The sequence below is a fragment of the Ambystoma mexicanum genome, chromosome 4p (assembly GCF_040938575.1).
Source record: "Ambystoma mexicanum isolate Mex_15411 chromosome 4p, UKY_AmexF1_1, whole genome shotgun sequence".
NCBI classification, from domain to species: Eukaryota; Metazoa; Chordata; class Amphibia; order Caudata; family Ambystomatidae; genus Ambystoma; species Ambystoma mexicanum.
Window position 1 is genome coordinate 741,260,114 of NC_090927.1, and position 20,921 is coordinate 741,281,034.

The 20,921-nt window shown below is 44.2% G+C and overlaps 1 protein-coding gene across 1 annotated transcript in view; it reads left to right on the plus strand.

Moving 5' to 3' along the window:
* LOC138452855 (uncharacterized) overlaps window positions 1-20,921 on the plus strand; it is a 1,928,742-nt gene that overhangs the window by 691,155 nt on the left and 1,216,666 nt on the right. The window contains exon 25 of the mRNA XM_069605205.1: window positions 8,875-9,095. Coding sequence (XP_069461306.1) covers window positions 8,875-9,095 — 221 coding nt within the window. The remainder of the gene's footprint in view (window positions 1-8,874; window positions 9,096-20,921) is intronic.

Consider the following 20,921-nt stretch of genomic DNA (forward strand, 5'->3'; position numbering starts at 1 on the left):
GGACAACAATTTTCCAGCGCCTGACTTTCCGGGCCACCTGGGTTGTAATCCCCCTGTGGCACCGGGAAGACAGGTGCTGGTAAATCATTACGGGTCCGGCGGCAAACCCGCTGGTAGCACTGGCCCGGTTACCGCCAGTAGCCCCGGCACGTTTACCGCGGACCCGTAATGAGCCCCAGAGAGTCCGCAAAATATCAGTTGTAGTTGGGTGGCCTTTATAGGAGAAGGAAGCTGTGAGTCAAAGAAGGACACACTCTCATTTAATTGTGAACACCTAGATTTAACTTTGCTAGTGTGAAGGAGAAATGGCCTAGATGTAACTTTGGCTCCAGCAAAGGAAATCACTCAGATATGACTTGATGGAGAGTCATGATTAATATTCAGCAGGACATCTGGGTAGTTGCAACACCTAAGCATTTCTTCAGAGAAATGTTTGGTGAGACAAGCTGAGAGTAGATACCATTAACTATGTTGGGCATCTGTGCAATATGTGTGTGCGAGGGTAAAATCAAAAAAGCCTGCTGGGAAGGTCTTTGTGGTTTATTTTGCCCATTGTCAATTCCGCATAGGTATTGGCATAGAAAGTCAATGGACTAAATAGTGGTCCTTCCTATTTACACGGCACATTCTGCCATTTTGGTGGTAGTAGATCTCTTGACAAAGCAGACACATTTCATTACAATCAAAGGGAAGGCTAATACTTCCAGTTTGGCCAGAGCTTCCTCCAAAGAATAGTGTGCTTACATGATTTCCTTACCAGCATCATATCAGATCCTGGTGTACAACTTGAATAGTGGTCCTAACAGGAAATCTATAGAAAGTCACCCACAGTCAGAACACCAGAACGAGTGGGTGAATCAAGAATTGAATAAATGTTTAAGGTGTTATCTTCATGGAGGTAGTGCTTCGGTGGATTTGATATTGTTAGCTGAGGTCTACCATACCTCTTCTTCCCCATAATTCCAAATCCCCTCACACCTTCCCTTTACCACATTTACATCCCCTACCATGGAATGAAACAATAATATATTAGCCTACACAGGATTGCCTATATTTAAAGAGAAGAGATTTCACCCACTCTACAGAAGCAAATAAGTACAAAAATCACCTCTCTGTTATCTTGACTATTGTTCCACTGTTCCTCTTGTGGGCATACCTTATTAATAAATCAATACAACTATTTCAAATCTTGTCAAATTCCTTCTTATATTTTATCATGGTCAAACAGTCAGTACAACAATTCAATATTTCCACAAAATTGCCTTAGAAGACAGTGAAAAAACAATATTAAATTATTTAATATGATATCACTACCATAAACCATCACATTTGTCATACATCTTGTACTTCTCAGACATACTCATTTAACATTACATCCTCACTTTATTTAAACAGCAGATATGTATATTATAGAACTAATACAGTGTTTCAAACGACAGATTATAAAAATGCTAGAAGTTAGAAATACATTCTATGTCGGTATTAAGCATTGAATAGCATTATCTTTTGAATCCTAGTGGTTCTTCCTTTGAGCCACCTTAACCCAGCATATTTCTGTTCCTAGCACTTCTATTGCTGAAACATTCATCAGAAGCATATTGTTGTGTACACATTTCTTTCTCGTATGCAGCGATGGTTCACACTTAATTATCTGTGGGCATAAAGGCTCCAGCTAACAAAGAACAGATCAACCTCTTAGTGTATGCTGAAGTGAGGTTATCCCGTTGTTAAGTTTGAGGGACTATATCCTCATAGAGATCTTGTGTAATGACTCCAATTCCTGAAATAACGAGAGAAATGGGAAACCATTTGAAATACCCTGACTGGTAATTATAACTGACACACTATATATGCTATTATTAGGCATTTGGCTAACACCAATCTGACTTGAACAAATACTAAGTGGTTGATTACGTTCTGTAGATACACACAGTAGAGAAGACACAGGTTGCCAAAGAACAGCTGGCCACTCAGACAGCGAAGGCGGTCCATGATATGTTATGTTGGGTATCTTTTAGAGCACAAAAATGTTAAGAGTTGGCCTCTTAGCACTAGGCCTGGGCCTGCAGGAATGCTCTGCAGTTGTGTAAATGCAATGCGTGGCAAGACAATGTCTCTCCCTCCTGCACATTTTGCATCTATGTTCGTCCAGCGGTTGTCCTGGATAGATCTGGATGGGAGATCAGGTGAACCTTCTCACATATAAACTTAGGATCATTGTAGGATCATTATAATATAAAAAGATTTTTGCACAATGTGGTTATTCACTCTAACAGTCGCAGGGAGCCAATGAAATTTAAGCAACACAGGTGTATTATGTTCTCTGCACATTAGTTGGAGAAGCTATCTAGTAGCTCCATTCTGTTGATCCTTGTGGCGCACCATAGCATTGTGTTGGAAACGTGGATTAAAACTATGCATAGAGATAGCTGTGTTTCTGGACATGTCCAGCAACTCCAAGGCAGATAAGGTGTGCATTGCCTGGGGCTAACAGTAAGGGACAAGTCCTCCAGGAGCACTTGGATGGGTCCCACTACCCTGCTTGTGTGGTATGGAGCCACGGGTGGGAGGGGCGTACCTGCATCATCAGCACTTCCAAGATCACCCCCTATCAGCATCATGTGTACTTTTCTTACCATCACCCTGTAGATTATGCTGGATTGAACATGGCAGTCCTTTTCCCCTAGATGGATCTGAGCACCTGTGCCTACTTCCTCCTCCTAACCTAATTTACTCACGAAGCCTCAATGTTGGACTGACCGCTCATCAAAGACTGCTAGTGAGTTTCACATTGGATTTGTGTTGGTGGCTGAGGCAGAGGCAGTGGTGATGCTAGCACTGCCACAAGTGATGACAGTGTAGCAAGGTCTGCTGATGGCAATAGCAGTTTTTCTTTCAGTGGTGGGCTGTGGGGATAGGTGTGATGTAGGTGGCACTGCTGGTGGCCCACTGAATCCTGGTTTGGGTGGCCTGAACTTGGCTGCAGCGGTCCTGTGTAAGGAACCCATGGTGGCAACAGTAAAGACAGATACAAGTGATCACAGTTCAAGAGTGTTTATTAAACTGTATGCAGGTTGGAAAAACGCCTAATATAAACCTAAATCTAAGATGGGAGCAAGTGTCGACCATCAAATGAAAATAAGGCAGTCCTAGTGGTGTTGTGTCAAATAAAAAGGGCCTATACTAAGAAACCTATTGCCAAACCTTACAACTAGTACAAAAAGGGTGTGGGATAGTTCTCAAGAAAAAAAAGAAGTGTTCACAAATAATATGTCAGGATGTGGTAGCCTGAGTCTTCACAGTCTTCCTTTCCCACGTTTTGAGCATGGTAAGGTGGGATCTTGGAGCACAGCACACTCATGGGCTTCCCCAGCACGAGATGAGAGTTCTGTTCCAGTTTGTCAGGAGCCTCGAAGGCTGAGTCTCGTTTCTCTTGAAAGTCTCTTGCCTTCGAGGGCCTGATGTTTTATTTAGGGTGAGGATTCCTCAGCCCTGGGTCCCCCTCTTCCGGGCTGGATCCTAAAACAGTTCCTCTCAATATTAAGGCCTTCGGTGGTTGTGGTTTCCCGGTTCCAAGGGCCTGATAGGTTTACCAAGAAAAACAACAAACAAACACAATCTTCTGTTCTATGTATTTCTCAGGTGATGGATTCACCCCTGGTTCCCCCTCATCTGGGTGCAAACCCCTCTTTGCTTTCAGTCTCCCTCCACCGGGTTCACTATGGCTTTTCTCGGGTGATGGATTCACCCATGGGTCTCCCTCTTCCGGGCGCTGACCCTTCTCTTACTTTCAGCCTCCCTCTAACGGGTTCACTCTTGCCAACTTCACGTTCACATCTACTTTCAATGTTCACAGATTCACTTCCCTGGCTTTCTCACAGTTCTTAGGTCAAAGGCTTTCAACTGTACGAGAATTTTGCTTGACCTCCTGTATGACCACTTTCACCTATCTTGGCGGCACTCCTACGGCCTTCTGGTATCTGTAGTTTCATTCAGACTGTGATTAACCAGAGTTTCTTGGAGCAGCACCCACGTGGTGCCGGCCCCCTTTTGCAGATGGTCTTCCCTTTACAATGTTACTGTTCTTTAAGCTTTTCTCACTTTGCCACTTTGCGACTTTAATTCACCACAGCCCGGTTCTTATCGGCTCTCCCTTTGACTCACCGGCTGTGTGATTGTTGTGACTCCTAACTGGAGTCAAGGCCAGTACCACGGAAGCAGGACTCTCCCTTGCTCCAGCTTATCAGCGTCGATACGCTCCGTGTACCGTTGACATCTGCTGCAGCACACTTGGGCTATTGACCTCGGCCTTACGATTCTTTCAGCGGAGGGTTCTGGGGCAAGGTCATGTCTCTACTCATCAGCCTCTCGATGTTTGCCGCTTTTAACCTCCTCCTCTTGAACTGCAGGGTCTGAATAGCTGTCTCGTTGTGCGGTTTGCCTTGCTCGTACTGTGCTCTCTTGCTCCACCTTTTATCCCTGTGGGGAAGGGAAAGGGCCGTCAGGTGTGTGTGATTCTGATCAATTGCCTGACTTTGCTTGACCCTTGTATTGGGACATGTCAGGTAAACGGCACTGTTGTTGGTCCGTTCGCTGGTCTGTCGTGCAAAGGCTTTTGTGTCGGAAAAGGGGGGGCAGTCGTTTTGAAGTCCTATGTGGCAGGATGGGGAAAAGGTGTTCAAAGAAGGGGGATACCGTGTCTCACCCGTTGGTGTCCCACTCCCACTCACTGAGGAACTCCCACCCCCATCCAGGTGATCCTACCTCACTAGTCCACCCCCAGGAACTGGATCCAATAGCGATGGCCGTGTCCTGGCCACCTGGATGACAGATCCCCAGGGTTTAGCCAGGGAGACACCTTCAGGTTTCTCACACCTGCCACTGTTATTGTCACTGGAGCTGGCCACACCTTTTGGTAATACAATGTCATACATTTAGGGGATGCACATATATGGTCCTGACTATGCCTGATATACTTGGCATTTTGAGGCATTTTAGTTAGAATTTGAAGTTGAACAATTTGGCCTACATGTCTGGTTTGCATGGCCAACATCGGACAATCATGCTCTATGTCCTTTGCATTACTGGTGGGTTCAGCACATTGTCCTCACCATAGCTGCCATTTTGGTGCTAGCTTCACCTGTCAATTGATTTGGTTCATTTTTCTCTGATCTCTTTGGGAGGCAGGTGTACAATTTTGATCATTGAGGCTCTGCGTCCTAAGAGGATTCAGCAGAATGCTATGATTCTAGAGCTATCAATGCAAATCACTGTCCACATCATGTTTTGTACTGTTTACTCACATCTTTCATATCAAAAGTTGCATATTTTTGGGGTTTGCAGACAGCGGTCATGCCATGCAAGCATGCATGTTTTTAGTCAGCATTTGACTGGACTATCCTGGATCTGTATATTTTTAGGCAAGACATGGCCTAGTATGTTATGGGTGAAAGTGTCTCAAGAGGGTTGGGTTAGACAGTTGCTTGCAGCTTAGGGCACTTTTAGAAACAATATGCCTCTCTAGATGACATGTGATCAAAAGTAAACTTTGGTGTATTTTTCTAGTAGTAGGGGACACACCTCTTAATTTACTTGCTACTGGCTGTGGGTGTTTCAGCTCCACCCCCCTAGCCCTCAGCTTCCGAGATGTCTGCCATGCCTATGCCAGACAAGACCCTCTCCTTCCAGGGATGAAAGACGCGTTGAAAGAACTGATTTTCAAAGTTCACTTCACTCAATCATTGCTCCTGGGTACTCAGCTGGGGTTCACAAGGTGGGTGGTTGTTTTTCCCTTCAATAGCATTAATTCAGTGGCATTAGTTCTAGCTAATTGTTTGGGTACTTTGGAATGGTTAGAGTGAAGGTGAAGTGTCACATTAAACTCTTCCTTCCCAAACCAAGCTGGTAGGAAGGTCTGCAAGTTGACAGGCTTGAAACTTTGTGGCAGTACAGAATGTAGGCAAGTGTTCTATAACTGCGTATCATCTCCTAAAATTCAGTGGACAGGTCCTCTGCTTGCAGTCTTCTTCTCCTGAGGCCCTAGCAGCAGGCATTCAGTCAATAAAGCTTGAAGAAATCATCTGCAACAATGCAGGACATTATCCAATACTAGATGGTGGAAGCACAGCTGACCTCCAGGGTGCAGCTTGCTTCTCAAAGCTTGATCTGAAGGCTAGATGTCAAGTGGTGCTGTACTGTAACTAGTGGTACATCAGTACGTTCACTCTGCACAAAAGACTCTACCAATGCAAACGACAACTTTTTGGCATTTCGTCTGTGGCAAAGGTTTTTCAGCACATAGTGAGGAGTGGGTTGGTAGGCATCCCAGGGGGGTCATTAATTTAAGTGATGACATCCTTGTTTATACATTGTGACAAATCTCAGGAATTTGTCCCTTCTTCTCTAGGGAGAGCCACCCCCTTTGAGGCTATGGAGGTGAGCCGGCTCATCAAAATCCTCACTAGGGATTTGGGAAGGCCAGACCTCGATGGGGGACCAGGACTCCCATTTCCACAAGGAATTCCCTATACCTAAAGTACTTTCTGCCTACATGGGAGTAAGAAAGACTGGCATCACATCTGTGTGTTGTACTCAAGGTAACACTGACATTACCTCTGTTTGGCTCAAGGTAGTGCTGAACTAATTACAGGCTTGACCACCAGTGAATAAAGACCTTCAAGGCGAAGCCCTACACCGAGTGCAGTTTGGAGTATGACGATACCTGGGATCATGTCACTTCTCCCCAGGGAAAAGGCCTTCCCTGTGAGGCTAGGGAGGTGAGCCCGCTACACAGCATTCCCGTTAGGGGTGGTGGAAAGCGGGACCTCACAAGGAGAGACGAGGACTACCGACTACTGTTCTGTGATGAAACTCCATAACCCTCTTGCCCATGAGTCTATGAAACCATAAAGTCTGCTGAGAAACAATCTGAAAGCACTACTGTATGCTTGTGCAATACTCCTTCCTTTCTTCCTGTAAATATTGACACCACCAAGATCAGGAATACTTAAATGGACATACAGTCTGCTCTCAAGTCATCTATCAGGAGTACTGTGATGAAGAAGATTGATGGAGTTATACAAACTACTCCTTTGGAAAGTACAAAAGTTACTGGGAAGAGGTGGGCTCATGAAGAATACCCAATGGACACAAACAAAGGTCTGTGACACTCTGCTGGGGAGGAACAAGCTGAATAGAATAAAAATAGAGAAAGGACCCAAGGAGAGGAAAAGCAGGCATGAAGCCTAGCAGACTTGGGAAGTTCAAACCTGGTAGCAATAAGCTACGCCTGGGAAGCAAACCTCCAGTCGTGAGGACGCTGGCAGCGCACTGCAGGAGTCTTTGCAGTCCGACCCAGAGCAGGCCTGACTTCAAGCTGGAAATCGACCGATTGTGGCGTGACCTCGAGGAGGTAGGCTGAGCGGTCCATTCACTGCACTGAGACCATCTGGCCGGGGACCCCGCAGGGCCAAAGTACGGCAGTGGGGAGCGGAAAGTCTCGGGAGAAACCTCCCTCTTCTCAGTAATTTCCTCAAAAGTACGGAAGGTAAAGAAGGCATTGGGAGTAATGTACCTGGTCTCAGTACTTTTGCCAGAAGTACCACATAGGAAGAAGATATCGGGAGTAATCTCCCTCATCTCAGTAATTGTATCAAGAGTATTGAAAGGAAAGAAATCCTCAAGAGTAATCTCCTTCGTCTCCAGAGTTGGGATGGAAGCATCAAGTGTGAAGATTACATTATTAGTGATTTTCCTTGTCTCAGTTGTGACAAAGAGACTGAATGAGAAGAACATGTCGGGAGTACTCTCCCTCACCACTCTATCATCAAAAGGGAAATTCAGGCTAGAGAGTTCCACAAGAACAATTTCCTGCGTTGGAGTATTAGACGAAACAAGGACACTACAGGAACAGTTTCCCTTGTTTTCACTGACAAGAGGGGGTGAAAGAAAGACAATAAATTACTATGTTTTGGAAACAACAGGAGTGTTTGACTTTTAAACAAGCCCTAAAAGAAGCCTGGAAAGAAGTGCAAGGGTTGGTAAAAAAGTGTTGCAGGAAAATATCTAAAGTTAGCCAATGGCTGAACCAGGAGAAAGGAATAATTCTCCGGGTTCCTTCACCTAAATTGCTGAATCAGAAACGAAGGCAAAGGGGTTACTAAACAGCAGCTTGGAGCCTTACCAAGTTGACCAGGAGGAGATAACAGTTGTTGAACAATGGGACCAGGAAAAGGGAGTCTCTCTCCTGGAGCCGTTTGTTAATGTCTTTTGTTAGTGGTAGGCCTAGAGTAGCTTAGTTTGGACAGAGGACAAGCATTCAGAGTTTGACAACCACCCTGACGACGAGCACCCAAGGTCTTCTTTAGTTAGGTAGGGAAAACCCTTTAGCAATAGGGGACGATAGGCTTTTTTCATTATTATTTAAATAAAGATTGTTGTATAAGAGATGCCACCCCTTTGTCTGACTCCTTACTCCTGCACGCCACAGGAGATACTGATCGCAGTGAGAAGAAATCAGAGATTTGGAGAATATAACATATTTTTAAGCTTTTTTTGACAAACTAAATGTTGTATTGGCTGATCTAGTTAAATCTATAAACTGTTTGGTTTTCTTTTTTGTGTACAAAAATTATATGTACTGTGTCTCCCAAAACAACAATTGAAAAATACAAATTGAAATGTTAGCTGTACTAGCCGGAGCCGAGCCAGTTTGAAGGCTGTCAGAACATCTGCGCAGTCAGCCATATTGGAAATGGCAAGATGTCGGTACTTCCATAAATGCAGTAGTGAAACAAATATTCTATTTTAATTGACATCATTGTGTGTTTCGTCTTTGCAAGTCATCTAGTTATAAATCTTTTTTTTCCATCCCAGGTTCCAATTAACAATGAGGTTTAAGATCCCAAATATTGTGATGGACCCGCCATTGGAAGTCGCACAAGATGCCTTAAAGCAAGTTGCCAATGCCATCATAAGGGTCAGCGAGGTCACAAGCTGGTGGTCTGGAGAATCTAAGGGCGAGTCTTTTCATACATCATTTTCGCAAGATGAGATGATCCAGCTCACATCCAGTCATATTGCTGAGGTGGTGACTAGTAAGTTTGATTTCCTAAGCACACACATTTTAGATATTTGCTTCTGTAGAAAATAGTGTTTTTTCATTCAAAATGTGTTCTATACTATTTACTATTGTTGGGTCCTAAGCCTGGGTCAAAGAGGAACATTTTCTTGGTATCCTAGTTCAGAAGAAAAAATAAATATATATATATATATATATATATATATATTATAAGTCAGCGGTCGCCGCCCTATAGTTAAGGTGAGTCGGACTCCCATGGGAAACCCGTAACAAGGAATTGCTAATAACCTTTGACTCTCGGGACGGATTAGGTCGAAATTTTGAAGATAATTAGGTACGCCTGCACCCGCCCAGACTGCACATTTTGGGAATGATTTGTTAAAAGATAAAATGTTTATTAAAAGAAAACCAAAAAAAAGAACTTGTGGCCTAGTCCACATTCATTTTCCCATAGACAATAAAGGTACATTTTTGCTGAATCACACAGCCCAATTTGCTAAACGGATTTAGATCAGTTGCGAAACAACTTGGTCACAAAGCGTTGATTGGCGGCCCTTTTTGTGGTTTGGGGTTATTTCCGTCCAGTAGTTGTTATAATATTTAAGGGAAAAGGGGGTACCAATTCTCCCAAAAAGATAGCTATACTGCAGGTAAATTGCTAGTGGCCATGGCTAGTGGTTTGGTAGTGTTCTAAAATATACAGTGGTCACGGTCAAAGCCGTGGCCACGGCCATGGCCAGTGATGCAGAAAATATCTATGGAAGAACAAAACCCTTGAAATTCAGGGAAAAAACTTTAGTTGCAGGGACGTTAAGGTGAGAACTAAATGCAACAAACTGTTATATGTATATTGTTGATGCTTCCTTACATTCCGTTCCTACCAGAACGGAGAATGCTCATTCCCCCCCGTTCCACCACGGAACGTTTTGGTCATTCCCTCCCTGGCTGCTCCAACCTCCGGGGGCCGTAAAATAAAGCTCCTTCTTACCTCTATTAGTGTCGCAGTTTATTACAATTGGCGACGAGGATTCCCCTTCTTTGACACCCGGCCCCCGGAGCTCCACTGCCGGTGCCCCAGCCTTCCTCTGGCGACAGCGACGGCCCAGCGGTTCTTTTCCTGTCCCGCCGCCGCCTCCCCAATCCCATTCTTGCCATCTGTGGGGAGGGGGCCCATCCAGCAGGCCACCCGGCTGACACCAGGTACCGGATCGTCAGAAAAAGGTACCATTTCAAATTCTTTGTTACATAAATCGACGTATGCTACCAGCGTTGTAGTGCATTTTTTCAGCACTATCCAACGGCCGTTCGAGGAAAGGACCTCGCGACGTGCCCTGCGTGCGGCCATTTTGTCTAGGCCAGCCGCAGTTTTTCGTGTCCCGGCGACCGCCACAAGGCCGCACATCACAACGCCCCCGCAGGCCGCAGGAGGCACTACATAAACTTATCAGCTGTTCCCAGTCACCGCCTCAAGATGTTTTCGGCAACCACAAAAAGTCCACGCACCTAAACGCCCCCAATCTCAAAAAGCAGTGAACCTCACACTCAGCTAAGTGCAAAACATCGTACTCTATTACAAACTGTGCAAAACATTGTGCCCTAGATACACTCATCACCTCAAACATGCAAAACGTGCCGCACCCCACCAAATTTCTTCCTTGCCCCGGAACCCCAACCTGCCCCTGGGAGCAATGGCTGGACAGCTTCCAAATATACCTCAGGGCAATTGGCGGAAGTAAATTTAATGACGACCTTAAGGAAGTGACCCTCCTAAACTGTTTAGGAACCGAAGGCCTCAGGATATTCAGGGCGCTCCCAGAGCCAGACGGCGCAATTGGAGATGGCACCCGGAAGTTCGACACGGCATTAATAAAGCTCACCAAGCACTTCGGCAGCAAGATAAATGTAGTACTAGAAAGATATAAATTCTTTTCTCGGAAACAAACTAAAGGTGAACCTGTCGACGCATACTTAGCTTCCCTCAGAGTACTCATGTCTACGTGCGAATTTACAGGTGTCAGTGATGAGTACTTGAGAGACCAGCTAGTCCTCAATGTAGCAGACCCTCGCATACAGCAAAAACTATGGCAAACAAAGAATCCCTCGCTGGACCAAGCCACTGAGATAGTGAGAAGCATGGAATTTGGGGACCGTTGTATGAAAGAGAGGCAGGTTCTGAAGGAGGGTGCTGGAGTGGAAGTGAAATACGTGGAAGGCAGTTCTGACTACGACCATGATGGGGCATTAGTAGCAGCGGTAAAAAATCCCACCCAAAGTATCAGGAGAAGTTCTAGGAGGGGGGGAACATCAGTCTACGATAATCAAAATCCCACGAGTTGTCAAAAGTGTGGATGGTATAAACGCCATATTCCTGGGAGGATGTGCCCGGCCAATAATGTCGAGTGCTATAAGTGTGGTCAGTTAGGCCACTTTGCTAAACTCTGCCGAAACACCCGCGGGAGACCACGTGGACCTGGCAAAGGCAGCAGACAAACCATCAACAGATATGGATCAGTGAAAACAGTAGACTATGAGCAAATGTCAGACAGTATGCTATCCGTCAATCAAACGCACCCGCAGGTGCAGATCCTCACAGTCACTTCTTTCCAAGAGGCGAATGGTCCATGGGTTAACATGTGCGTCAATGACATACCCTTGAGAGTGATGGTAGACACCGGATCCCCATATACCATGGTGGATGTCGAAACCTTTGTAAAGGTACTTTCTGGCAAAATTCATGATTTACGAAGCTCCTCAGTGAGAGCCACTGGATATGGAAAGACACCCATTGACATCATGGGATACACCTGGGTCAAGCTCAAATTTCGGGACAGACAAACATACTGCAAGTTGTTTGTAGCCAAGAACGGATCCTCCGTAGTAGGATGGGAAGAACAGGCGGCTCTCCAAGTGAGAATCCATCCCGGAGAAGATGTCCCCATACTGAGTGTGCTAAAAAACGATACCGATATCAAAGGCAACTTGGCCGAACAATTTCCCAAAGTGTTCCGCGATAAGATCGTATTACTCAAAGGCTTCCAGCACAGAATAATATTAAAAAAAGGTGCTGTCCTTGTGGTCCATCGGGTGCGTGGAGTGCCCTTTGGGACCAAGGCAGCACTCAAAGACGAACTCGCACGCCTATGCAATGAGAACATTATACAACCCATAGAGAGTTCTGAATGGCTAGCCCCCATCGTCCTTGTAAAGAAACCCGACAATTCCATATGCATGTGCGTTGACCTAAGAGACCTAAACAAAAACATATGGGTCGACAGGCATCCACTTCCCAATATAACAGAACTTCTTTCAACCATGGAACTGGCAAGTTTTTTTAGCACTTTGGATCTCTCCTCGGCATACCACCAAATTGCCTTAGATGACAATTCGAAGGCCCTCACTTCTTTTGTCACACCTTTGGGAGCTTACATGTTCAACAGAATGCCGTTCGGGCTTGCTTCGGCTGCAGGAGTGTTCCAGAGACTCATGTCACATCTCTTTGGAGGTCTTGACGGAGTACGATGCTTCCAAGACGATATTCTCATATCAGCCAGAACCGAGGAAGATCACGATGCCAAACTGATGGGCGTGCTACGGATAATCCAAAGGAGTGGACTCACCCTCAAGTTAGAGAAATGCAACATAAAATGCAATCAAGTCTCCTATCTTGGCCATTCCATCGATGCCAGAGGCATCCGTCCAAAGAAAAAACTCCTGGACACAATATTGAGTCTGACCGGGAGACCACGTGGACCTGGCAAAGGCAGCAGACAAACCATCAACAGATATGGATCAGTGAAAACAGTAGACTATGAGCAAATGTCAGACAGTATGCTATCCGTCAATCAAACGCACCCGCAGGTGCAGATCCTCACAGTCACTTCTTTCCAAGAGGCGAATGGTCCATGGGTTAACATGTGCGTCAATGACATACCCTTGAGAGTGATGGTAGACACCGGATCCCCATATACCATGGTGGATGTCGAAACCTTTGTAAAGGTACTTTCTGGCAAAATTCATGACTTACGAAGCTCCTAAGTGAGAGCCACTGGATATGGAAAGACACCCATTGACATCATGGGATACATCTGGGTCAAGCTCAAATTTCGGGACAGACAAACATACTGCAAGTTGTTTGTAGCCAAGAACGGATCCTCCGTAGTAGGATGGGAAGAACAGGCGGCTCTCCAAGTGAGAATCCATCCCGGAGAAGATGTCCCCATACTGAGTGTGCCCATACGGAGCTGGAAGGTGACCCAGAGACATAGTGTCAGACAACGGGTCCCAGTTCACCTCGTTGGAATTCCACGAATTTCTTGCAAAGAAATCCATCAACCACATCACCACATCGCTCTACCACCCAATGTCCAATGGATTGGTGGAAAGAATGAACAGACTAATAAAAAGCGTCATCCAACTAGCCACAGCCAATGGCATGCCATGGAGAGAAACCCTCAAGGAGTCCCTGCTCGCATACAGAACAACGCCGCATTCCACCACCAACTCAGAACCCTTCACCTTGATGCGTGGAACAGCAACCAACCAACTGAGACCAGCATGGATTTTCCTAGATACTGGCGAAGCAAGAATAAACACAGAACGGAAGGTGGACATGGAACAAATCCATAGAAACATAAAAGAGAAACAAGGGAAGTACAAAGACTACTACGACCAGAAGAATGGAACAAGAGAATTGACACTACAGGAAGGTGACTGGGTCTGTGTCAGAGAACCCAAAAAGACACTCAAGGCCGAATCGAAATTTAGATCCCCACAAAAGGTCACGCGCTGCCACGGAAAGTCAGTCACTTTAGAGGATGGAAAGAGATGGTCCCACGACGATCTCGTGAAAATAACGAATGACAACCACAGAGCGAGCACTTCCAAAAACAACCACATTGATACCCGGTCAAGAGAAGGTGTGAAAAGAACAACCACCGACACTTACAGACCCAGTACTTCCACAGACCCACACGTCGGCACAAACTGTCACAGCGAGCACCGTCACAATGATGAGGGATCCTCCACCAGAAGTCTGTCGAGAAGGAACCGCACCATCATCCAGAATTTCAAGAATGATTTTGTCTACTATTGATCTATATCTGTTCACCCGTCCTCCCCGCACCTTCCCCTGTTTTCCCCTCCCTCCCATCTTCCCCGTTTTATTTTTTTCCTTAGATAAGGAGATGTTATATGTATATTGTTGATGCTTCCTTGCATTCCGTTCCTACCAGAACGGAGAATGCTCATTCCCCCCCGTTCCACCACGGAACGTTTTGGTCATTCCCTCCCTGGCTGCTCCAACCTCCGGGGGCCGTAAAATAAAGCTCCTTCTTACCTCTATTAGTGTCGCAGTTTATTACACAAACCCCCTGAAATTCAGCTAAAGCCACCTTAACTTCGCCACCCCCTGTTGTGCAGCCTAGGACCACAATTATGAAATCCCTGATGACATCACTGATGACCTCACTAATTACATCATCTGTGACATCACTGGTGCCATCTTATTTATTTATTTTTTTTTGTTTTATTGATATAGCTGAATTAAATCAACTTTTCAAAATACAAATCTTTACATTAAAAACAACCAAAGAGAAATGACAAGCAGTATGACATAACTAAAAACATGAACTTAAAAAGTTAGATTCACAGCAAAAAGGAAATTTACAATCGCTATTTGTAAGGACACAGTAGAAGTGCATAACAGTGTGGACCATCTTTGTGCAGTATCTAACATTCCTAAATGGTTACAATGATGAGAGAAAAATGTCAAACGTTCATAAATCAATGATGGGCACAAAGATACTATATGTTCAAAAGTTTCACTAATCTCAGTGTTTAAACAAAACCGACAAAAATTCGAATCCATTTGGATGAGATTACGCCTCAATAGTATCTCACGGGTGTGCCACAAATTAAAGCGCAGCCGTAGAATACCTGTGCGTATTTTTTTGGAGGGAAATTTAAGAAGGTACGGTTTCAAGGAGCCAACACTTTCATGTTTCAATCTGTCAAGAGAGGCAGTTTTGTATCGCAGACATTCAAATCTAGTATTAATCTAATCATGACGATAGATCAAACTTTTAGCTTTGTCAGGATTGGAAACTAAAACATCAATGGTTACTTCAACTCGTGCCATAATGGTATAGATATCATGCAACCAACATTTAACAAAGTTATGATTAGTCTTAAACACATAATCAGATAAGTACTTCAAGATGTTATTCTCGTTGGTGGACATTAGACATTTGCGAAATAGGGCACAAATCCTCCAATGATATTGCGCATGTAAAGAGGTTAAACCTAGTTCATAGCGTAACCAGGACCCTGGAATACATTGAGGAAGGTGGAGTACCGCTTTCCAAAATTTAGCCTCCAAATTGTCTAAGATTTTTGTAGACCAAGGTAGTTGGGCTTCTAGACCATATAAAATGCAAGGGATAGCTTTTTGTTTCCAATAGATTACAGCTGGTTTGAGAGTAAAAGTACCGAAACGATGTAATATAATCTTGGTTTGTGAGATGGTTGTGTCCAATTTCTGGTTCATGATGTCAAGGTGGCCAGAAATTGAGACATTACCATCAAATATCATTCCCAAATATGTGTAATTTGGCACTAACACCAAATTGGTTTGATTAATTGTCCATATGAATTTGTTTGTATTGGAATTCTTGGGTCCATAGACAACAATTTTTGTTTTGGTGGTATTGATTTGCAATTCATTCTCCTCTATGTAGATATTAAACACCTCAAGTAGTTTTTGTAGACCGCTTGGGGTTTTTGAGATGAGAACCAGATCATCAGCATACATGAGGGTCTGAATAGGGATATTATTCAATTTTGGAGAATCTGACAGTATTGCCTCAAAGACTTGTCGTACATCATGCAAAAAATAGTTAAAAATCGCAGATGCAAGTAGACATCCTTGTTTGAGGCCACGAGCAGTTGGAATTGCTGTGGACAACAAACCTTCTAAGGTTAATCTGATACGAATAGACGTGTCAGAATGAAGTAAATTAATCATTTGGAATAATGTATGAGGGCAGCTGTCTCTTTTCAGTTTAGAAATCAAGAGAGGGCGAGAAATGGCTTCGAAGGCCCTATGAAGATCGACAAAGGCAAAATATGTTGCCTGTTTTGATGCTTGTGACTGAGATTTAATAGCATTAAGGCAGAGCAAATTTATGTTAGTGCCCATGCCCGCTAAGAACCCTGCCTGAAATGGATCCCTTCTATTGGTAATCTTTGTCCACAAAATCACGAAGGATCAATTTAGCAAAAAGCTTTCCGGGAGCATCTAGGAGCGCAATATGTCTGTAGTTGTGAGGAACACTCCGATCACCTTTTTTGTGGATAGGGACAATCATGGAGGTTTAACATGAGGGAGGAATGGAACGCGATGTGATAATCTGCTGAAATAAATAATTCAGAATTCTAGCCCATATAGAAGGGTTGGATTTGAACATGAAATTACTAAGTCCGACAGGGCCCATGGCCCTTGAGGGACTGATGTTCTTGATGTACTCTTCTATGATGGTAGGAGAGCAATCTAATATCCACCTTTCATGACACTCGGATCGATAGGCAGAATATGAAAAATTAGGATCTGCGTATAGTTTGGAATAATGTTGGATCCATTGTGCCTCGGTTACATTATGAGACTGCATTGAGGGTTGGGTCTGCTGAACACACTGATTAAAAACGGCCCATATCTCAGCTGTATTTTTACTTGCAATTAGTCTTAGAATGTTTTCACTATCATTTTGAAGAATCTGGGCTAGGTGTTGACGCAACCAGTTGTGATACCTAAATTTGGCCGTTTTCAGCTGTTTTATCTGAGATGGCTGATTTGACATACGGATGGAGTTCTTTTCTCATTGATATTTAGTTTTCTTAGCTTTGACTTCAGGATTAAATGTATGGCAATGTGAGGACCTCGAGCGACTTGAAGATTTAGTTGGATTTCTGAACGGGATTAATAGGTTGATGTAGTGTGTCGGTATAGGGGTCTTATTATTACAGTTAACCATATTGGATAAGGCTATTAGGTTTGTATGTGACCAACGAAAACAGGTTTTTGCATTATTGACTATTAAATCTTTAGATAGCCTTGTTTTATTAGATGGTTCGCAGGTACAATACATTTTTAGTGCTAGCAGATTATGATCGGTATGCAATTGAGAGATGACTTCGAATGATTGTATTAGGCCACTCAAGTTGGTGTGAGTATAGATATAGTCAATAGTGCTGGTATGTCGCCTTGTATAGAACCATTGACCATATGAAAATTTCTTTCTAACATAAAGGTAGACCAACGATTGACTTTAACAAAATTGTTTTTACCTTTGGGATGTAAACAATCAAGATTGAGGTCTCCAACAATAATTGCGGCTGTGATGTCGGGAGTGATTGTTACAAGGTCAAGAAGTCTAGTCATACCTGCATGAAACGCTGCATCTGTCAACCCAAGAGGATTACGATAGATGTTAATTAATGCAATCGTAAGGGGTTGGCATGTAATTTTCACAAGCTGTATATAGGCAGTGACAGAGTCCCAAAGCACAACAGAAAGACCCTTATTCATGTTGACACCCACTAAGAGGCCCGAGGAAGGTCGACCTTTAGTTCCTGCGATAGCTGGTAACAATGCAATTTCATAATTATTCCAGGCCGGCGTTGTTATGAGCCAAGATTCCTGTAATGCTATAACATCATATTCCGTTGGAAAATTGGAAATGGAACATGGCGGTTCTACTAATGGTTATGACATATTGGGGTCATCAGAATTGGTTGTAGTCATATTTACACCACTCTTATGTATGTTGGAAGATATCTGTTTTGGGTCATTTCTTATATTCATACAGGCCGGATCTTGAGCCACCAAGAAGCCCATGTTGAAAAGCTGCATTTTGGCCTTGCAGATTTTATTCAATACAACCCCCGAAGGAATCCAAAGCCTCACCACAGAACATGTGTTATCAGAGATGAATTCGATCTGTTCAATGTCATGGGAGGAGATGTCTTCTAATTCAACTAACTCCGAGAAGATGTTAAGCACACTGTGTCTATTAATATCATAAGTGCTGGAACTGCCTTCTCGACATTTTAAGATTAGAGAGTGGCAATTCAAAGTGTTTAAAGTATGATGTCGAGACACAGTCGCAGGCACACCTTGTGGATTAGGATTGTGAGTTAAGTTGTCAGATCTTCGAAAAGAATGAATGTCATTCGAGTAAAAAGGTACAGGAGGACAACTAACTCCGGAGGTTGGTAATGATTGCTGAGGTTTAAGCACATTCAATTGGCCAGCACTTGGGAGAAGCCATTGATGTAGTTGTGGGTCAAGCCCAGTCGGGGCTTGAACGGGAGCAGCTATAACCAGCTGGCTTTGTGGAGCTAAATAGGTGTCTACCGCCTTGTGTAGTTGATCGAGTGTAAGATCAGGGAGCCCCTTTGTGCTCGTCATAGGGGAAACAGCAGGATTGTTACTTTGGAGGGTCGGCACAGTTGGGTTTTCGAAGTGTCTGACAGATTGACATGACTCTGTTTGGTCTAGCTCTCGAATTAGGGGATCTAGAGGTGGATATGCCACGGGTAAGGTGGGTACAATTTCTTGACTCACCGCAGGACCTTGGAGGGGTACGGTCGACTGTATCGGACCTGTCCCGGGTGGTACAGTAGGCAGTACTTCTTTATTTAAAGTTTGGGTTACGGGGACCACTTCTTCTGTGGACTTGTTTTTTTGCGAACTTGATTTTAAAGTGTGAAAAAATTACTTCACAGTTCTTTTAGGTTGTCATATTTGTGTGGTTTTTGTTTTTCTTGCTCATAGGATGAGACACCTTCGTACCTTTTTTAGCTCTAGCATTTGGATGCACAGGTGGAACCACATCCATGTTTGTAGTTACGGGGGGCGGGAGAGGAATAGATGAAGAGAGCTCGATGGTAATTGGCGTGTTAGGAATGCTAATCCAAGAGTCATGAGGTTGCGGAACATGGGCAACATCATCACCCTCCACCTCTAAAGTGATGATTGCTTTGAATTGAGGTAAAGCAGGAGCGTAGGAAGGTTGTTGAATCAAAGGAGAACCTATTGTAATTATTGAGATCTTGTTCATGGGTGCACAGCTTTCATTTGTGTCATCGTGTGATTGAGGCTTTCAGCGCAAAGCAAATGCTTCAAGTGAAAGGAGTACTTGTTCTATTTGGGCGGATTGTTTGGAGATTTTAACATCTAGCCCTTCATATAGCCATCTTATATAACACCACTGATTAAATCTGTGATGGCATCAGACATATCATTTATGACTTTGCTAATAAAAGCTCTGACTAACTAAATAACAATTTAGGCCATGGTCTTTGCCATGGCCAAGGCTGTGGACACTTTGCATGGCTGAAGGCCATGGCTAGTGGCCGGTTAGTGTTGTAAAATAGACAGTGCGAAGGGCCGTAGGCCATAGATAGCGGTCCCTTAATGTGTTACAATATACAGTGGGCATGTGTGAAGGCCATGGCTAGTGGCTGGTGAGTGTTGTAAAATATATAGTGGGCATGGCCGAAGGCCGTGGCGGGTCCGTTAGTGCTGGAAAATATACAGTGAGCACGTCCGAAAGCCGTGGACACATGGCTACAGCCCCTTAATGTGTTATAATACACAGGGGGATGGCCGAAGGGCGTGGCTACTGGCCATGGCTAGTAGCTGGTTAGTTTTGTGAAATATGCAGTGGGCATGGTCGATTGCCATGGCCACTGGCCATGGATGAAGGCCAAGCTAGTGGCCCCTTAATGTGGTAAAATATACAGTGGGCATTCGGCCAAGACTAGTGTAATGTTACTGCTGTAAAATATACAGTGGATGCAGCTGAAAGCTGTGGACACTGACCATGGCCAAAGACCATGGCTAGTGGCCCTTTAATGTGTTAAACTATACAGTGGGTATGGCCTAAGGCTGTGGGCACTCGCCATAGACGGTTAGTGTTGTAATCTAATCAGAGATTCCAAGAGTGATGTCATAGATGATGTAATTAGTGATGTCACCAGTGATGTTTTCAGTGATGTCATCAGGGATGTTAGCTGTGAAGTAATCATTGTGGTTATAGGCTGCACAACAGGGGGCACAAACCTAAGGTGGCTCTAGCTGAATTTTAGGGGTTTGTTTTAGGTTCTCACCTTAAAGTTCCTGCAACTAAAGTTTCTGTGTGTGTGTGTGTGTATGTGTATATATATATATACATATACATATATATATAAATACATAACAGCAACTTAACCATACTACGCAGCCACTACTGTGGCTGTGGTTTATATATATATATAAAACACAGCCACACTAGTGGCTGTGTAGTATGGTTAAGTTGCTGTTTCAATAGGAAGAGCACTTTTTGGGCGGCTTATAATTCCGCTCCCCCTGGATGAATCCTCACCACACTTTACAAAGAAAGTATATGGCCCACTCTGAATGTTTTTGCAAAGTTTGGTGAGGTTTGGTCCAGGGGGGAAAAGTTATAGAGGGGTCCCAAAACTTCTTTTTTTCCCATAAGCTGAATGGGGGAAAAACTTTGCGCGTGCCTACAGCCCAAACCGCTGGACGGATTTTCACCAAATGTGCGGCAGGAGCAGGGGCTTGGTCCCAAAAGCGTGCTTTTGTAAATTTGGTGATAATCCATCCAGTAGTTTTCTTTAAAACGACCAAAAAGTAGGTATAAAAAAATGAGTGATATCTATGTCCGCTCCGTGGAGACACTTCCCTGTTCGCTCCGCGGGCAGGACACTGATTGGCTAATGGCCTCGCGTCATGTCCGCGGTCACGCGACGAGTCCGCCGATTGGCTAGAGTGAGGCGTGAT